At 40.7% G+C, this 20,776-nt stretch overlaps 1 protein-coding gene across 3 annotated transcripts in view; it reads left to right on the forward strand.

The window, feature by feature from the left end:
- The window catches only part of LIMCH1 (LIM and calponin homology domains 1), a 70,257-nt gene extending 50,012 nt beyond the window's left edge, over positions 1-20,245 (forward strand). For 2 of the 3 annotated variants that reach the window (XM_084267045.1, XM_084267047.1), the window contains 11 exons: positions 2,032-2,060; positions 3,017-3,100; positions 4,878-4,970; positions 5,885-5,989; positions 7,043-7,179; positions 7,959-8,083; positions 9,641-9,764; positions 11,210-11,296; positions 13,696-13,804; positions 14,715-14,817; positions 17,157-20,245. In XM_084267045.1, coding sequence (XP_084123171.1) covers positions 2,032-2,060; positions 3,017-3,100; positions 4,878-4,970; positions 5,885-5,989; positions 7,043-7,179; positions 7,959-8,083; positions 9,641-9,764; positions 11,210-11,296; positions 13,696-13,804; positions 14,715-14,817; positions 17,157-17,182 — 1,022 coding nt within the window. In that variant the 3' untranslated portion in view covers positions 17,183-20,245. The remainder of the gene's footprint in view (positions 1-2,031; positions 2,061-3,016; positions 3,101-4,877; positions 4,971-5,884; positions 5,990-7,042; positions 7,180-7,958; positions 8,084-9,640; positions 9,765-11,209; positions 11,297-13,695; positions 13,805-14,714; positions 14,818-17,156) is intronic. The other variant, XM_084267046.1, reaches the window with a different exon arrangement.
- Positions 20,246-20,776: the final 531 nt, after the last annotated feature.

Genomic DNA, 20,776 nt, shown 5'->3' on the forward strand with positions numbered 1-20,776 from the left:
ATTTGGAGAACTCGGCTGGATAGTAACTGAATATGTGTGTGTGCTGTTCAGGGAGAAGTGCCAAATCAATGGCCTGAAGGGTTTTGGAGTTAAAATGATTATTTTCTAGTTTTATCTGACTGACATTGGCAGTGCACCTTCTGTGATGCAAAGGGGTCTTTTGGGCATTCCCCTTAAACACAACAGCAGAATTATGAAACAGCAGAGGAGGTGCAGGGAGAGCTCTCTATTGCACTTACCTGACTGAGCAATAAAAGCTGTGTTACATCAGTGAGCATTATGTTTTATCTCTGCTGCTGCTCACAGATGAAAATGGCTTAGCAATTGGTTTTATCTCACAATAAAAACTTCTGGTGATAAATTTTGCACTCAGCTGCTTATGTGGAGCTCCTTTTTGTAGGTGAGCTGTACAGACATTTGGCTGTGACCCTAAATTTGACCTGTGTCCATCATGAGTTCTTGCAAAGCAGAACTTTTTTTTTTTTTTTTTTTTGCTTTCATGACAAAGTTTTGGTTGAGATTGATAATGTTTAGTAGTTTGATTTTATATTGGTTTTAGAGATGCATGTATCTAGGTACATGAAAAAAAAAGAGAAAAATCATCTGAAGTCCTTTCCTTGAGAACTTCCTAAGTTGTTAGTTTATGAATAGGTGACGTATTGATGACGCTGGTGTTTTCAATATTGAAACTACTGAAAGTGAAAAGTATTTTCCACTGTGGAAAACAGGATTGTCTGAAAAGGAATAGAAGTCTCACTTGTTTTAAGTGGCGCTTTCCAAACAGGCTTTGAGAACAATATCATTTTATGTTAGGCATAAAGCAGTCCAAATACCAAGCAAGAGTTTGTAGGTGTCTCATCTATTTTCTTAGTGATGCTGAAACACTTGGCTGCTCTCTAGTGTTCACAGCATGTACTGTGCTGAAAGGATCACAAAACCCTTTAAAACCTGTGTCTCCAGTAGGAATGAAGGCGAGCAGCACGCAAAGAAGGGGTGGCTGCCCTTGATGAGCATTAGTGTGCTAGAGCTCTCCTGTAAGGTTAGGTGCCACGGGGCAAAAGTGGCATTTAAATATGGGCAGTCCGTGTGAGGGGCAGGTCCCTTGTAAGCTGCCTGCCGTGGGCCAAAGCAACTGTAGTCAAAATCCTTCTGGTGGCCGAAGTGGCTCGTGTCTGAGGCCTTTTGTCATCACCTGTTGACCGCGCTGTTTCTTGTTTTGTCTCCGTGCCGTTGCCTGCAGAGCCGCCCCGCGGGGCCGCGGTCCCGCTTAGGGTTCGCAACAACTGGCGGCGCTCACAGTTTTTCTCGCAGTCAGGTAAATGCGGCGCTAAGACCAGCTTCAGCCCTTCTGCTGCCTCCAGTCGTAGGTGTCTTCAGACCTGGGGCTGGGGTGAAAGCCGATGATCACGGGGACTTATTCTACCTCTCGCTTTCATAGAAAGTGTCTATTCCTGCTGCACAGTTGACAAAGAGCTGTTGGGTTGCACGCTGTTGTGATGCTCTGGCTTCAGGCACCCAAATGAAATCACTTGCCTATGAATACCTTTTCTTTAATTTCTTTAAATCAGCCTAATTTTCAAAGATGTTTGGATAGAAAATGGCAATGGTTCTCTTGGTAACTGTGGCTCTTGAATAGTGTAGTCCCATCCCATTAGCTTTGCTATGCTTTTTCCTTCCTCCCACTGAATCACGAAGGGAAAAGTAGATCAAAGTGGGTAACGCTCAGTGTCCAAACACTGCTAGTATCTGTGGCCAGAAGTAGATAGCAGTAGCTAGTGGTAGAGTAGAACCTGATGTTAGTTAATGTTGTGCTCCTCTATACCCAGATTAAAAGTAGTTTTATTGGTGATGGGTGTAATCTGTTATTCTGGTTTACTTGCTTGCGATTAGTCCTTCCTTGCATTTGGTTGTGGGAGCAAATAGGAAACTAACATGAAGCTTTTTTATACAGATACAAGTAGCTTTCACCACAGGCTAAGCATATTTTGCTGTGTTAAAGTTAATTTTTCCTTTTTCTGTTTTTCTTAATAGCTGATTCTGATAGTGGTGACAAATCAAATGTGAGTACCTTTTTCACATCATCATTTGGTTTCAAGATACATGTTTAACAAAAGTGGGTTTTTTAATGCAAACTGTCTCGTAACATCCCCAAATCAGAATGATTTCTCTTTTTTTCTCTGAAGGGAATGGTAACTATCCAGTACTGGGTTGCTGGAGCCACTAAAGCTCCACAATCTCAAAGAATATATAACTCTAAATTACCCATTCTGTTTTAAATGCAGAGTAGAGGAGCTCATGGTTTCACTGTCTCCTCAATGAAAAAAAGAAAAAGAAATCCACCACTAATGCTACTCAGAAGTACACAGTATTTCATATTCTATTTGTCACATCAAAAGTAGACATAATCTCTTCCTATCAGATTCAAATACAACTCTTAGTGCAAAGGAATATGGCATCAAGTGTCTAAAATTGCCCTTGATTATAAGGATTTTAAACATGTAAATGTATCATGTAATGGGATCCTTAGTGATGCCTGAGACTTTATTTAATTATGGTTAAAAATTTAAAACAAGACTATAGGTTGTTGTGCTGGAAGCCATATGAAATGAGAGAATTTGTTTTTACAATCACAAACTGCTTTGCATGTTGTGCAGAAGATTATAGAGAAGCAAACCAGGTATTTTCTTTAAATTTGAGTACCTGGAGGTATCTTTGTTCAGTGCTGCTTAGAGCTATTTTTCAGATCTTTTTCCTTTTTTTGCGTCTTCCCCAGTTGAAGTTTCCCAAGCCTTTCTTTGCAAACCAAATGATTATTTTATCATTTGAATACCTGTGGGCAATCCCAGGTGTCACTGAAGCTAAGAATATTGTCTGCTAGCTCAGAGAACCATTATCTAGCTCTAAATTTCCCTTTTAACATCATTGCCAGGGGTAGTCCTTGTGAAGCACAGCTTTCTCTGGTAGCCTTGTGAAGTACAGTGTCACAATCTAATAGGTTGGTTTTTCTTCACCTAAGCGTTTCAATTTCTGGTCCTGGGATCCAGAAGAAGAGCGAAAGCGCCAGGAAAGGTGGCAGCATGAACAAGAACGCTTGCTTCAGGTAGGGAAGAAACTGTATGTCTTCCACCATGAGGTTCAGCTGTCGAATTGTCCCTTTGGACAAAAGCTGAGCATTTCATGTTGTGTTTTCCACATCATCTGTGGGTGCCTGAGCAAATGCTGTGGCAGATGAGCAATAAAATGAGCATACACACATGTTCTCTGTGGTTTGGCCACTCTTATGTCTCGCCTGCTTCATGGAAAGACCAAAAGGATTTAGTTCTGCATTCCAGTGTGGAGTTAAACACTATGTTGATACTCAGCTACATTTAAAGTATGTTGAGCGTAGACTGTGAGGCTCTTAATGACTTGGAGTCTCTTTCTTGAGACTGACAATTGGCTGACTCTGACACCTGTGCAACTCTTCTTTAAAATTATGGTTCTGATAGATTTTTGTAGACTACTGATTTGTACACAGGCTCTTCTTGGAAAACATCAAGCTAAACTTGGACATAAAGGGTTTGGGGTGGGGTTTTATTGTGGGGGAACCCTCTCAAAACAACCACTAGGTTTGCCTACTGTTAGAGTAAGCTACTAAAGGTCTGGGTTTGTGTTCTAGTTGGGATTCTGGAACAGACTGCCCAGAGAGGTTGTGGAGTGTCCTTCTCTGGAGATATTCAAAACCCACCTGGACACATTCCTCTGTGATTTAGTCTAGGCAATCCTGCTCTGGCAGGGGGGTTGGACTAGATGATCTTTCAAGGTCCCTTCCAACTTCTAATGTTCTGCAATTCTGTGATGTGCTGTGGCCCTGAGAACTTCAATTTCCCCATTAGTCAGTAGTGTCTTTTGAAACTCTGATTAGGTTTGGTCTAAAAAAAAAAAATATCTTTCCTCCATGTAACAAGAGCAAACAACTGTCAAAGCATGGAGAATGATAAAATGAAGTCCTAACATATTTTACAAATAACATGAGTGTCTCTCTGTTGCTTTCTTGAGATTATTTCTTTTTAGCTAATATGGTTATTTCCTCTTAAAATGGTGTAAAATTCTCATGATTTTTCTGGCTTATGTGAGTGTTCCCTCAATAGCAAATGCATCTCTTCTGGATTAGGTAGATGTGGTTTCTAATTTGAACAGAGGTTGGAACTGATGTAAAAAGGATATAGAAGTCATTCTGTCAACCCAATTATGTCAAACAATTTTAAAGATCTCTTTAAGATAATTTTTCATGAAAAACTGTATTAAAACAATTCTCAAGAAATAATTTCATGAGGTAGGAAAATAAGATACTTAGCTAATTATAAGCTTCAAACCTTTGCACACTTTTCTTTTATCTATTCAATTTACACAGGTATTCATCATTCATTGAATTGTACTGACATATCTTGTAAATTAGTACCAGTATCTTCAAAAACTGCTTGTTTATATGCTACTTTGCTGAAGTTTTTAATGTAAAATCCATGCCTAAGTGGTTTGGGGGGTGTGGTAGTTTTTTTGGAACTCCTAATAATACTGTACAACAAACAAGGAATTATTGAAATTGTTGAGCATAAATTTAGTTTCTGACCAAGGATTTTAAAACTTCTAACACACTGAACTTTTTCTAGTATGTTAAAAGTTCCTTGTGGTTTGAAGCTGTTACATGTAAGTGCTAGAAACAAGTGGGGAGAGGAGTAAAAGATGCTTTTTTTTGGCACCTACAGATGTTTCAGATTTTTATCTTTCAATTTCATAGAACCACAGATTGGCAGATTCATTTTCACTGTGGAGATACTACAGAATTCAGTCCTAATACAGAATGCTCTGTTCTTATCTTTATTTGCATCCTCTTACAGGAGAAGTATCAGAAGGAGCAGGACAAGCTGAAGGAGGAATGGGAAAAGGCCCAGCGAGAAGTTGAAGAGGAGGAGCGTAGATACTATGAGGAGGTACAAGGCTCAGAGGAGGAGATTGTTTATTGACCTTTTTTTTTTTTACATTTAAATGCACCCACTTACATAATTTAAAAAATCCTATACTTAGATTAATTAATAAAAAGCTTTCTCAAGGCCGAATTCTCAGGAAGTTTGTTTCATTTAAATATGTAGACAGGTATTCTCAGAAATTCTGCATCAGTGGAGGTGTCTAATTGCTGTGCAGTCAGAGTGAGTCAGTACAGTGGTGTCTGGGCACGCTCAGACTTCAGTCTGGAGGCAGAGCCCTGTGCATTTTGGCATATACTTGGTGTCTGGACTTGGTGGAACTCCAGATGAAATTGATGTCTGCTTTGGGCTTCATCATGTAGATGTTTTGTAAACTGGCCTTGGTTTAAAAAAACCCAAACAAAACAAACCTCACAGGAAATGTTCAAAGCTTGCAGTTGTAAATGTTAACAACGGAGAAGTTGGTGGTTTTCTTCTATTGCATGTGGGTCATTATTTAATTTTAAAATATTCATGTTTTCAGTTTGGCTAGTTGTACATTATGCAAAATGGTGTCTTATCATCTGTGCCTGAGGGTCATACTTGTGATCTGACAAAGAAACATTCTTTTCAACTTTCAGCAGTTTCTCATGTACCATACTTTTGTATGAAATTTAATAGACTGGTGTTGTGAGAAACAGTGGTGCCATCCCGAGTGGAATAGTCTTGTCAGTTTTGGACATCCCATTTCAAAGATGGTAATGGTGAAAGGAAAGGGAGTGCAAAACCTGGAAGCAAATTAAAAATCGAGGTATTACCATTATTCTTGGTACCACAGGTCCTAACTGAGAGCCATCTAAATGTGAGAAAAGTAGCCAAACTTCATGATTCTGTTTTTTATAGTTCATAGCTCTCTTCTGATACGATTTTTTTTTGTAAAGGAACGTAAGATAATCGAGGATACTGTAGTTCCATTCATTGTTTCTTCAAACTCTGCTGAGCTCCTCTCCTCCTCTTCTTCTACCACTGAAGGAAACAAGACAGCGGTGAGTTTCTCATGGATTAGTAAAGTTTCTGTTTCTGTTTAACTGCCTTCTCAAAGCCAACAAAATCTGAAATTATTTCCGTGCATCCAAAATCTCTACTGTAAGCCTATCTGAGACGAAACAATTCTGTCTCCCCATTTTTCCTCCTTTTCTCTCCCACTATCCCTCCTAGAATGCAGAAAAACAAACCAAAAAATGTTAATTCTCTTTCGTATTACACAAAATATTTAACTTGATGCATCTAGTAGCTAAATAAGTGTTTGTCAGAGATCAGAGAATGACACCACAGGTGAGATCAGTAGAATAAGTGTGGGATTCTCAGGCTTAATTTTCTCCTGCCTAAGGCACCCACACCAAAGGCAACATTTGCCTTTCTCCTTTCAACTCCAGGATTAGGAGTACCGTATCATCTGATTCTCCTCTCACCATTCCTGCCCCTCTTATCACTCATCCCTGCACAGGGGCATTAGCCATGGCCCTTTTCCATGTGGCTGTGTAGTGGTAACTTCCTGGATGGAGTTGCTTATGCCACGTTCAGAACGGTGCCGTGGCTTACTAATGCTCCCCCAGTCAGGGATGACCGACTCCAGTACCATTTTGGAAGCAGTACTGATGTTGCCATTAGAGAATGCCCACAGCCTGCGAGTAATGCTCTGCCTCCTGGCAGAGTCAGGAAGCTGATGTAACTCACAAAGTCCTCCCAAGTCCAATGGGAAACCATCCAGACTATCTTAAGTCATTCAAAGATTTCTGCTTGAAAATATGTAATGGCAGGTTTTATTTTATCATCCTGAACACCATCTCATCATTCATCAGCCCTGCAGTGGCTTTTTTTCATGCTCAATTTAATACAATTAGTTGATTGTTTTAGCTTGTTAAAATCAAACTTAGCCTAAGCAAGGTCAAATGATTCTGCTGCATAATGTGAGATGCTCTTTACAATAATAAGATATGTTGACACAATATATCTAGGGACAGTTTGTGCTTTTCTCATGTGTGTGCTGATGCCGATTTCAAGGGAAGCTCTTTGTTCCCTCCCCTGCTCTCTTGTAGAACACAACTGATTCAAACAGCTCCCCAGAGGAAGGCAAACAAAAAGAAGCTACAAGGCAGAAAAAGCTGCTCTGGGAGCAGGACTGTATCCCATCTCCGAAAAGCAAGGAAAATGATCTCTGGCAAGAAAAGAGGAGGTATGGCTCAAGCCTAAGTATTTCTTAGCCTTATGGAGCTTTGTATTCTGTAGAGTTCTGGCATGTCACCCATGATTAACGCTGGAGCATCAGCATCTGGTGGCCTGGTGATAGGTGTAACATCCCCATGAATATTCACTTACCACAGGGTTACACATACATGGCACTGTGCAGTGCTAGTTTGGGGTATCAGAAGGCTTGCCTGTTCAGTATATGGCTTTGCTGAAAGGCTGTCACATCAACCAGATCACAGCTTAGATAACTCAGATGTCTGTGTGACACTGTGCCATGTCTTGTGTACGAGTTTCACAAGCCATTTGGAGGAATAAAGGAACAGTAGCTGTTACCACCCAAAATCTGTGTGAGATTGCCTGTCTCAGAAGTGCTGTACCCAAACTTGCCATGTGGTGTTCAGAGCCCTGGTCTTTGCCCAGCTGCTAATAACAGCTTTCACAATGTTGAGAAGCATCTGATGATACTGAACACAGGAAAGAGAATGGTGAGAAAAGGTGTTTCTCTGGCAAAGGAGCCATTTTCCACAAATCCAGGATGGTCTTTAATGCATGTAAGTGACAGTGAGGGAAGTAGGGAGACTCAGCACATTTGGAGAGTTGTTAATTTGTGACAGTTTATCCTCATTGTTTTGTCAGGGCTGACACAGTAACGAAAATCTTCTTGCAAAAAATAGACTGGTACTCAAAAGTCTGATTTTGCCATTATACTCTAGGTGGCATTTTTCCAATTATTATTTGTACAACGTGTCTTTCTTTAATTGGCAGTGGAAACAAAGTGCTCTCAGGACACCCAGAGACGGGTATCTTGAAAGGAGGAGGTGAACAGGACCACCAGGTGCTGGTGATGGAGCGCAGCTCACCTGCCAGGCTGAATCTGCCACTGGCTCAGGGTAAGAGTCAAGACTCTTCATATGCATGTGTTTTTTTCCCAAAAGGGAATCTCACAGGTACACACAGAGGCTTGAAATCTAACTCAGAGAATTTTGGAAGTTAAGAGTGCATGTGTCTTCAAAATTTGAATGTCTCAGATCCAACATTTATTTCCTCTTAGACAGAAAAATATATTCAGTTGAAATTTAAAATCTTCTTGTTTTCATCAGAGTTAACATTTCCAGGTATTTTATTTAAAGCTCCCATAAATATTGATGGTTTTTGAATGAAGGAATTTCCTCAAAACTTTACTGTCAACAAGGTCACTCTAAAGAAAAAAAGACAAATTCACTAATTTAGCATCATCATCTAGTACAAGTGAATGCTGGAGAGTAAATAAGTAGAACTAAAAATTGTGAAACTGAGTTTTAGATTTTTTTGTTTTCAGTCTAGCATCAAAATTGTTGATTATAAAGACCGGAGCATCTGTGTATAGAAAAGGTTTCAGTGTTAGTACTTGCTCCAAATGCAAATTCAGTTTGTTAAAATAAGCAGGTTTGGCTTCCCTGTCCACAACTTTATTAGGTTCTTAGTGCTTTGAAAAAGGTTTCTCAAATAAAGAAAACAGAATCAATTGCCCATCAATCTATCCTTGTGGATTTGTAATAGTGATTAAACAAACTTCAGAGATTTCACAATTTTTAACTTCTGCTAATCAGCCTTTTTCCTAGGTTCTCTTAAGTGACTTGGTCCCCTACAAATATTCGGACAGCTTCTCTCTTGCCCCTTAACACAGCACATCCTTGCTCTCTCCTAAAGTCCATAAACAGTCAGGACTAGGATTTTTTTTTTTGTTTTTGGTCTTGATACCAAAAACAAGTAACACACCTTTCATTGGCCCCAGTGAAGGTTTTCTTCTCCTCTAAGCCTCTGTGTTTGGTGCACAACAGAGTAAAGGCCCTCCCTAACCTGCAAGCCACAAAATTCATCTGGAAAGATCCCAGGTAGAGTGCTCTGTCTCAATAATGGGACGGTCGGCTGCCCAGGCATCACAGATCACTGCATATTGCTGGGAAGCTGTTCCTGTCACTGAGCCTGGTGCAACCATCTGCATCGCAGAAGGAAATTACAAGGGAAGAAATCTGTTTATCAGTAGGCTTGTGGGGAGCAGTGACTACACACACACACACACCCCTCCCATCATAACTCTTCATATTGAGAAGTTTGTATCAGCAGGCACTACTGGAAGTTTCTGTCTGGTCCCTCCTTCCTTAGGAGAGCAATACTTCATTTTCCCAAGTGCTATTCATGGATAGCTGTTTGGCCTCTCCCTTTCCCCATTTGGAAACTGAGGGTAGGTCATGTGTATGGGAGGGTAATGCAAGGGGGTGTTCTCCCACAGAGATTTTCTGGTGTAGCACAGCCTCTGACTTTGTTTGGGGCTTCTGAGAACTTACTTTTAAGTAGCAGTACATCTCATGTCTCCTTTATGGTCTGCCCACAAGGTGTGCTGGTCTGTTAGTACTGACAAAAGCATTTAATCACAAGTACTGAGATTTCCCCACCTCCCATTGTAGACGTCTCCTGGAATCAGCAGTTGCTGACAAAGCAGTCGCCACATCACACAGAGGACATTCGGCAGAGACCATTTCCGGGACACAGTGTGGGACAACAACCAGGCTCTGCGGGAGAAATGAGGAGGTGAGAATGTAAAATAAAGATTATTGTGGAGGTTGAGAAGTCCTTCTTGCTCTCTTCTCCCTTATACTCCTCTCAGCATTCTTTATTCACAGAATTGTGGGGGGCTGGAAGGGACCTCCAGAGATCATCGAGTCCAACCCCCAGATTCATTAAGTTCAGTTTCACTGGTAGTCCTGCCATGTGCAGACACCTTTGACTCCTCACTCACCCACCAGGACTGCTCATGTTTATCTACATAATTTCCCATTACAGGTACCCCAGTAACTAGTTTCCCAAGGGAACACACACCCTGCTTGCCACTCTCTGTATTCTTTCTCCTTAGGTCTTTAAACACTCATCTGCAGAGTTGCTCACGTGCCTCATTTGTTTTAAGTCCCTAAGACAAACATTTATAGCTAGTAAGTGGTTAAATGCCAGGGTGGGAATGTCAGAAGGAATCTGCCTCTTTGAAGTTGGTATCCAAGAGCTTCACTGTCCCACTTCCAAACACACATTGATTACTAGTTTCTAGCTCTTTAGGGATTATAGCTTTTAAAATATGATATATAAAGAGTAGTATTTTCTTTCTGATAGAAATTTGGTGAGATTTTTTTCTTCTCTGATGCTTTGCCTTGTCTTATTGAGTGAACATTAGTAAAAAACAATGCCAGTTCTTTCAGTAAACAAGGGGCATGTTTACCTAATATTTGCAAAAAGTGTGCGTCTCTAATGAGAAAGGAACATCTGTTTTCATTAGCATATATATGAACAGAGTGTCCTGCAAGATACGTGTTACCTCTCTGAAGACTGTATCCAGTCAAAACTAATGTAGATTGAGGTTTGATTACCTGTTCCACAACAACAAACTGCTCATGTGTGTTTGAGAAAATAGTTATTTCATCTGTAAACAGCTTTAAGCAGTGAGAGGCTGAATCAATCCTATGATTTCTCATAACAAAGCACATCTGTGTTTTTTCCCACCAAATTCTTGTAGGGTAGAATGGGCACAAGTAAGAAGGCACTTTTCAGTGTTGGTAGCTTCCTTTTTACTCAATAAAGGGCACAGACCTTCCATCAACAACCACACATCTGCTCTACCAGTGTACATCTCTGCACATCCCCTGAGGAAACAAAGGGCTGAGCCCAAGGTGGTGTACCTTGGCTTGAGCCTCCTTCACTGTGGTGTGAGCCACCTTGGGTTGTCTACGTGGGTAGGAGTCTAGACATGGATGATTACCTTGTGAGTTATCTGAGTGAGCAATAGCAAGCAGAGACAGAAACAAACAAACAAAAAAGTGATATTTTTCATTGGCTCAAAATGGCAATGGGCAGCAAACCCATAGCTCATATTTCTTAGATCAAATCTTTAGAGCTGGGAGTCCTGAAATCCAGTAGCTGGAATTTCTCAATACAAGGGTTTAATTGTTCTTCAGCTGTAGTAATGCATTTTCCCTCCTGTATTTTAGGGCAGGCTATCACGAGAACTTCCGATCTGGGCCACCATCTCCCTGCTCTCCTGCTGGTCCGAGTCAGTCACCCAACAGGTACAAAAGGTCAATAAGGAATTTTGCAGACCAAATACATCTTGTATTCACCAGTGAACTGCTTGCAGTGTAAATCTCAGTAGGATCATGTGGATGCACTATTAATTCTTTTCAATGTTGCTATTCATAACCATGCATGGAATAAACACATAGCTCACTCTTCCATGCTGCTTGCCTACTTCAGCAGTATTGTTATGTTTTCACATAACACAGTTCAGAAAGCAGCTGTAGGACTCTGCTTGATCATTGAAATCTCAGTGAAATTGAAATGAGATGGTATAAGTCCCAGTTAAAGTAAGCAGTAAAGCATGAGTTCGAAGCACTTAAGCCAAAGGACGTTGTCTTTACTCTGAATAGCCACATGCCCAGGAGCAAGGTGTGTTCTAGATGTTGTCACCGACTGACATTTCAACACTTGTTGATTTAAAAAGAAGTCCTTCCCTTAATTTCCAAACTTGAAACACATACTGCTTTTTTTGATGCTGGTTTTTATATTTTCTACATTTGTACTAATCTCCAGGAGGTTTGGTTCTCTCAGGGAATGAGCTGTGCAGCTTTCTGTGAGATACATGTACCAGCTCTAAATAAGTGTTAACTGTCGCCTGATAGAGTCACTGGCAGTTTGGGGTATGTTAAAATCAGTTGGCTTATTAAATAGGGTAAAGTAATGCAACTCAGAAAACATAGCAAGTTTTTGTTCTATTTAAATAACATTTTTCTTCATGTTTGACAGCAAAGCCATCCTTCTGATGCCATTTGCATTGATGTGAAACCATTAGGAATTTTTATGTGAAGAATTCCTTCTTCTTATTGTAGCTGCAGTTTGGTGGGATTTCAGATCATTTCTTGATACACGTACCTAGTCATGAGAGCTACTTCATATTATTTAGCAGTTATATCCTGATCTAAGACCCTTTTCCAAGATCTTTTCCTGAAATAAATCTTAGTTTTGGAAACAATAGGTAGGATGCAATTCATTGTTCCACTAAAATATTATAAAACTTCTCTTAAAGAATTCCCAAAGCCCTTTATTCTTTGATCTAACACTTTAGCCTGTCCTCATATTAACTCTGATAGTGGAGAAGTGAAAGCAAAGCTAGACTCAAGAATAACTGAAAGGGATGTGGACAGAAGTCATAAGGATGTAGGGGAGGAGAAGAAACAGGGAGGTTATTCTAAGAAAAATAATGAGAATAAAGCAACAAGACAGTGACGTGCCTGTGCTGTCAGTGTATGTGGTGGGATAAAGAATGATGGGCTCAGCAGCAGTGACAGAGATTAGATGGAAGCAAGGGTAGTTTTCTTGTCTGTTTTGTTTGGTTTCTTTTTTAATGTTTTTTTTTATCATGATGCATCCCAGATTTGTATCTGTTGGTGCTTATTATGTTGCTGCACCAAAACCTTAAACCAAGATGCTGTAAACCTATAAGTGCACAATTTCATCAAACCATCTTCTCAAAACTCATCAAGTATTACAAAGTTTCTCTCCAGGTTTCAGCCCTGGCTGAAAAAAAACCCATGGATGACACCTAATGACAAGGGGATTCCCTTGATCTCAGGTTCCTCCCACCAGACAAACATCAGGTCTGGCAGGCTGGCAGACAGGAGAGAAGGCAAGATGTGAAACACGTAGAACTGTGCACCTGCACTGCCATTGAAGCCATGATGAAAAAGAGTAACAGTTATTCCTGGGTCTCTGATCCCTCACCCAGTTGTCATCACACAGCTGATTTACTAGAAAGTTCTTGACAAGACTGAAGCTTAAGGAGAAAGTTGCAGGGTTTTTTGCATTGCAGATGGAGATCTGATTTCAGCTCTAACTACTTGTAATACTAACAGGCAGGTTGCTGCAAGCAGGACAGACTAAAATCAGTTACCAAGGGCCTGGTGCCTGGTCTGTGCTGCTGTAGTTATGCTGCTACTGTTGACTTTGCCAGCTTATTTGGGTGTAAGAGCAGCATCCCTGCCTTCTGACTTGCAGTAAGCAAACCCATTTGCAAACAAACAAACAAATGTGCAGGCTGAGAGTCTGACTCAGGTAATTTGTGGGAATATCTGCTTTGATTGCTGTGGCATCAGTTGGTCTTGGTAATTCACAGGCATGGTTCCCACCCATCTGGGTTGCTGTTAAGAAGCTTGCATCTCCCTTGGTCTAGCACAGCAGAATGGCAAGGAAATGGGTCTGAGCTGCCATGCATTCAAGCATTTGAAGTGCTCTGCTTGCTTGTCTGGAAGGCAGGCGTGCAGGCTGGTCAGCACCATGGTTGAATGGTCAACGTGTATTTATGTGACACCCTCCAATGCTCCTTCCTTCCATCCTGTCCCTCACCATAAAGTTCTGTAAACTTTTGGGTACATTTTAGCATCAGTTACTGTTCTGCTTTCTTCAAGTTGTGTTTGTCTCCTAGGTCTGTCAGCGGAAAGAAGCTTTGTTCTACCTGTGGGCTTCCTCTTGGAAAAGGAGCTGCCATGATTATTGAAACACTTGGTCTTTATTTCCATATTCAGTGCTTCAGGGTATGTCTCTTCATTTATTAAGAAGAATGTGTGATGGGAGGAGAGAGTATATTGAGATATGTAGATGTGAAATTGAAAATGAGAGGACCAAGGGATTCACATTTGTTACCTGTGTTTGTGTGTTTGTAAAGAAGCAGAAGTTACACATTTAATTTGTTAATTTGTTTTCAGACATGTTCATTGGACTAAAACCAGTGATTTTAACAAGCAAACTTAGGTTTCTCTCTTATGGAGGGAAGCATCATGTAATCTCCCACTTGTACTCATTGCTTTTAGATAGAAAATTAGTTACCTTGTGAAGTTTGTATTTTGGGGTTTTGTTGGGTTGTTTTGGGGTGGGTTTTTTTTTTCAAAAACCCAGACAGTCCCAAAGGCATCTTTGATCTGACCCCATGGTTCAAAAGTTTTGGCTATGGAATGGACAATGTCTTCAGCCTCACACCAGAGCGCTCAACGAAAATACGTCATGACTTTCCTTGAGTGTCTGAAGACAGTATTTTCCAGAGAACTCAGAAAGTGTCCATTTCCATTATCTCTGGCTTGATTGCTTTTAGACATTCATGGAGCCTTTTTTTTGTTGTTGTTGAATAGATGTTTACCCAAACTAAGCCTCTGGCCTCTCTGAGCCTCTGGTCTGGCATGAATAGGCTGGCTCCAGAAGGTGATGTCAAAATCAGGTGTCCCTTTAAAACCAGTAGGTTTCACTTTGGTGTAAGTGGAGACTGCTGAAAGCCAGTCCAAAATAAACCTTTTGCTGAGCACTGCTCCCCAGGAGTATGGGCTGGGTGCTGGGGGTTGTTTTATTCTCACTGTTCCAAGAACTGTTGAAACAAAAGTGAAAATTTGGGGTGAGCTACAACAGATAATAGGGCATGGCCTCTCTTACTTTCTCTGTTCTTACAATTGACAGTGTGGCATTTGCAAGGGACAGCTGGGAGATGCAGCAAGTGGGACAGATGTCAGGATTAGAAATGGTCTTCTTAACTGCAATGATTGTTATATCCGATCCAGAAGTAAGTACCGAGTCCTGTCCAAAGGATAGTGAACACTGACAATGTTGTTGTGATTTTAACTGATGAGGTTTTTCTCCTGCTGGAAGAGATGCGTTCTCTCTTATGCCCAAATGGCTTTGTCAGCCAGCCATAGCTTCACCATGGGAAGAGGAGATTCCTGTGCTATTTTAATCATCATCTTGTATAAAAAAAGAATTTCCAAATCCCTTAAACCTTGCCCAGAGGATCTCTGCTCAGCAGTATTAGACTCAAAGGCTGTTTCTGTGCATAAATACAAACTCCAACATTGTGTACACACATTGCATGTGCTGAAGGCTTAGATCTCTCACAGCTCATGAGACAAGGTAGATGTTTCTTTCTAGGTCTAGAGCCCCGGGCCTTGTTTGGAGAAGTTCTCATTTTTTATGTCTCCAGGCTTCCATTTGTGGACAAAATGGTCAAAGAAAATATTAAGAGCATTCTGTAACTCACAATGAATCCTTGTGGTGGCATGCCCCAATGTGTTACTTCCTGCAAGGCGTGAAGAATGAGCCAGACAATTGCACGTCAGAAAAATACTTGATGCATTTTTCCGCCTGTAGAGCAGGTCACTTCAATGTCCTTCCTCATCCTGGATTTCTATGACTGATACCAAATTGCTAGAGCACTCCAGCTTCACCCTGATGCCACCAGTGATATGAGATGGCTGGTGCTCATGCTGGCTTTCTGCTTTGTGAAAAACAGTAAGCACAGAAAAAAAGACTCAGGAGTACATTGTTGCCTTCTTGACAATGTCACTGCTCAATATATGTGCTGCCTACAGCCCTAATTGCTAAGCAAAGAGATAGAGCTCTTCTCACCTGCTATTTCCCTTCACCTCTTTCAAAAGCAGTGGCTGTAGGAGTCCAGGAGTGAGAAAGGTACCTTCCTGCCTTTGATACCAGAATAGATTTGTTTTTTCTCTGGTGTTTTGGGGAGAGGTATTTCCCCATCAGCAGAGCTAGAGGGTGCTATTGTATAACCATTGCTAGGTTTTTGGTTTGTTTTTTTTTTTAAATTCTGCTAAGAAATGTTAGCAGCTGCTGCTTCTCCTTCTCATTATTCTTCTTATTATTATTAACCTGGCACATTTAGAAATACCTTTTCCTCTTCAGTCTTGACACTATAAACCTTCCTCATGTGGGGAGGACCTGACCCTTAAAATACACATTTGCACATCCCATCTTCACATGCACAAAAAAAGAGGAAGGTGATGAGTCATATTTTCTTTTCCTTCTCAATCCTTTTTGTTTAAATAAAAATTGAGGCCCCTTAAGAATAGATGAAGGCTCAAATAAATTATTTACCAGCTTACCCACTGTAGAAATCACCCCCTACATCATCATTTCTACAGCAGCAGTGCTAGAGAACGTGGTACAGAGCTGTGCAGTAAGGTACATACCTAGCACAACAGTAACCAGGCCCGTGACAGAGGGGGTAGGTTTTGAGGAAATGTCTGATTCCTGAAGAATAATCGTGTCAAGGGTTTGTCTTTTTTTCTGATGAGTTGCCTCTTCTTGCTCTGTCCACTCTTCATGCAAAATCTCTAAAATAAGAGTTAAGTTAAATTTAAGTTGCAGTCTCTTGTTGGCAGTTTACAAGGGACTGAATTTGAGAAAAACTGCAAATGTGATTAGTTTCTCATTTTTAATTAGAAGTTGATGGACTCCACATCTGAAAAGAACAACAACCTTGTGCAAAGTTAGTGTTTCGCCTCTGGGTTCTGGGAAGCCTTATGCTCAAGATAAAACCAGCTGCCCTACTGCACAGCTCGTGCCTTCCTGCCCCTGCGGCCACATCTGAAAACCTGCGCAGCAGTGCCCACCACTCTCTGACTGACCCAGAATTAACCATTACTGTTTTGACAAGCTTATGGACATCTCAGTTAAATATTTTGGCTGCCAGAAGCTTATTTGAAACTGCAGATGATTCTGTTTCCAAGTTAATTATCAAAAACCTTAAGAAAGCAAAGCATTAAAGGTTATGATGTCGTGGGCTAGGCTCCAAAATCTTTCTGCTTTTCAAATAAAAGTGAATGGGGTTTTACTGGTAGGTTATTTCTCTACAACAAATCCTGACAAGAAAGGGAACTTGGTCTTCAGTGTCCAAAAAAAGCTACAGATTTATGAGTGCAGAAGTCAAAGGCAAGAAGTAAATTCACGAGGTTCCCTGAAGAAGGGGGGCACAAATTGTATATATTTCCAGGTGTGGGGTAAGAGGAGGGGAGGGTGTCGTAATTGTAGACATCACGTAAGGAAAAGCACATTTATGTTTGTTAAAATGAGTCAACTAATGGCGTGGTTTGGTTTTGTTTTACCCAGCTGCTGGACAGCCAACTACATTGTGACATGACTTTCGGTCCTAATAACTTTCAAGAAGGAACTCTCTTCTCACATGTATCGGCTGCCTCCAGACAATCACTTGTAAGAGTTTGAATCCATGGACATCATGGCTCTCATCTCATTTTGAAAAACTCATAAAAGCGCTGCACCTGCTCCTTTAAAATGCAATAAGTTGTTTTTTTCCCTTTCTTAAGAAATTTGAAAAATATGTGTGACCATACTTGGGAAGGCAAAGCCTAAGTACTATTAAAAAAAAGAATAATCCCACCTTTCAGGTATGCTTATGATTTCCAGTCTGTTACCTTGTTTTTTTGAAAGTAATAAGAAAAATAAACATGCAATAAAGCTGTTTTGTTTTAACATTTCTAGGAATTAAAAAGTTTAAGTTTACAGAACCTTTATAGAATATGCCAACTCGAGCTGAGAAGTAATTTTAAGATAGTATCTAATCAGTGCATTTGAAAAACTAAACATCACAGCACAACTTCTCTGTTATAACTGAAGCTATAACTTTTTTTATACAGAGACTAGTTTGATAATACATCCTGTAATTCTGAAAGCATTTTGTGTTTATATTACCTTCAGTGGAGGGGTAGGAGTTATACAAATAAATTATTGCACCTTTAGCTATAGGATTTTTTTGTTTGTGTACCTCAAGTAATGTTCATGACTATAGCTTAATATTCTCTCAAATAAAAATTTCTTCATTAAACCTAAAGACTGTATACCGTTAACCATGGCAAGAATCCCATTAGGAGCAATCCTCCTTGCTAAGTCCAGCAGCCCACGCTGTTACTTAACACGACACAAGGTGATGTGGGGGAGAGGCGGCCGAGTGGGCGGATGCAGCTGAACTGTGAGTCTCCACACTGCGGTTTGGTGCTGTGGTGAAGCTTTTCTCTCTGGTGCATAACTTGCCCGTGGACGGTCTGAGTTGGTTTGAGATCTGCTCATTCACTTGCAAACAGTATGATTGGTTGAAGTCTCCTGTGTGTGTTTTGGGTCCCTCCAGAGCAGGGAATAAAACAGCCTTGAGCCTGTGTTCCTCTCTATGCCATCCCAAGAAAGTCGGCAAAACCCGGGAGTGTGGAGGATGGGCAGGGAGGAGGCTGACAGCGGTAGGCAAAAAAACTCTAACTTCCCTGTGTTTGGGCCAGTTTTCCTTTGTGCTTTTTGATGAGGCACATGCTCCTTACTAAAGTGATCCAGCAGCACACTGAAGCAGCAGTCAGAGCTGCATCACTTTATCGGCAGTACACGGACAAGGTTTGGGGTGTGTTGCGACTGTAAAATACCCCAGCACTTTTTGGGAAACAGTTACTGGAAATGGCCCATTTTAGCAGTTCACAATGCAACTTAAAATGGTGGGGAAGAAACGACTTATTCTGCCTTAAAAACCATGATAAACCTAAATTAGTAGAGATTTATTTTATGTATGTGCACATCTGCAACCATTTGATGCGCTGGTAAATGGAAATGAAGTGGTTGTTAGGGGAGCAATAACTTTGAGTCGTTCTGTAGCTAGCAACTATTTATTTAAATGCTAGACAGTTGCTTGCATGTGAGTCACATACCCATGCAAAGCTGCATGTCCCTGAGTACCCATGTAGGATGTTGTCATTGAAGGGAGGACATTGTGACTATCTGCTGGAAAGTTATGTGTTACTTCCTTAAAATTGTGCCTTAGAAAATGCAAAGCTGTTGCACACAGTCAACAATGACTTATGGATGCAATAAATCCAAGAAGCTGAAGTCCTTCACAGGCTTCACCTGAGGAATATTTTTAAAAAAAACCTGAAAAGCAACACTAAAAAATCAGAAAAATCTTTTGGAACTAAGCCAAGCAATGCCCAATATTTTGATTAACCGCCTGCATGATTTACCGCTAAGGGGTTTTGATAACCAGGATCTTTACACTTTGCATGTGGCCATCATAATGTTTTCCCACAAATAACTCGTAACATGGGAATTCAAGAAGCAGATTTTGTAACCGACTTTGTACATCTGTGTTATTCCGTGTGCGGCGTCAACGATACGTGAGTGTGCGATGCCTGGGCCTAGCTGCTACATGAGACCATGCATGCTAGTGCAGCTGTTTGGTATGAGTCTCTAACACCCCTTCTCCCATGTGGTAGAGTTTAGGTGTGCAAATCGGTCCCCGGTGTATGAAAGGGTTGTGTCGGAAGTTAGGATCTGCTGCTCATTCATGTAGGGGTAAGTGCCCAAAGGGCTTAGGAGCATGGCTGGGACTAAAATGCATGGGCAAGGGGGGGTGGGGGGCATGCATCGCACTGCAGACACACTGCTGGGACTCTGAAGCTGCTTAGAAGTTGACCCCAGTGTCTCTCCCTGAGTTTCATATATGCATGTTTTAGCGAAGCTGATTGTACGTCAAGTGAAATGAAGCGGCGTTCTCTGCCACCGATTCTTCCCCCCTCATGAACATCTATTCACCAGCACAGAATAATTTTCAACAGTTATCTAAGCTGTACTTGCCAACTGCTTATGTTTGATTTTGTATTTCCTTTGGACACTTACATGGGAAATTCATTCAGGCTAAGATCTTTTATTTTTTTTTCCAGTTTAAACACAGAAAAAACCCGCTTTACTACAGTTGAACTACAATGTAAATGTATTTGTTGCAAAAAATGATTTATTATTGCTAAGCAAGTACAATGTATGTAATGGGTTTTAGATATTTCAGGATTTATTTAGCCTCTTACTACTTCAAAGGACCTGAACAGGCATCATAACCCATCTGTGTTTCACACGCCCATTTTCCGTGGTGTACCTTTCCTTACTCTTGCTATGTAGTGTTACCAATGCAGTACATATGTAGTTCTCAGTGAATGTCCTAAAGGTTGGTGAACCAGAAGGGGACCATCCTTACCTGCATGTCCATTCAAGGACAAGGATTGCTGTCCTAGCTGAGGCTAATGTTGAATACCAACTATGCTAATCTTTATTTTATTTATTCTAAAATGCCTCTGGAAATTAGGAAAACTTGTCTAAAATGCAACAGCTTTTATAGTAAATGTATGTTTATAAATAAAATGTTTATTACCTTTGGTGGTGTTGATATTACTTACTCTAATTCGCTTCTATTGCATGCAGTGTGTCTGTGAAACTGGATCACAGTGTATGTATCCCGTCGTTAAAAGCTTCTGCTTGATTGGGGTATATTCTACAAAACTTCGTATAGGAGATGAGACAATAAAAGAGACATCCTTGAGATGGGGCAAGACCCTGTGGATTGCTGCTGTAAGCTCTATTTCCAAGAGCACCTGTGGTAAAAGACAAGTAGAGATGGCTTTCTGTGAGTCAGACTCAAAGTCCTCTGAAGATCTTTCATCGATGTTGGTGGAATGTGGTTCAGGCTTTGACTCAATAAAGCACTTACATACTGCAAAGCTAAATATGTACTTGGTTAGTTCCATTTCTCCATAGCAAAGAGCCTCAAGTCTGTGCTTAGTTATGCATGTGCTCCGGTATCACTGATGTTTTCAATCTCCCCCAGTACGGGGCTTCACCAGTAACCAGCGGAAAGTTCACACAGAACTTTAAACTAATAACAGCCCCCTCTCTTTTTTTGTTGTTTT

The sequence above is a fragment of the Gallinula chloropus genome (genome assembly GCF_964237585.1).
Source record: "Gallinula chloropus genome assembly, chromosome: 7".
NCBI classification, from domain to species: domain Eukaryota; kingdom Metazoa; phylum Chordata; class Aves; order Gruiformes; family Rallidae; genus Gallinula; species Gallinula chloropus.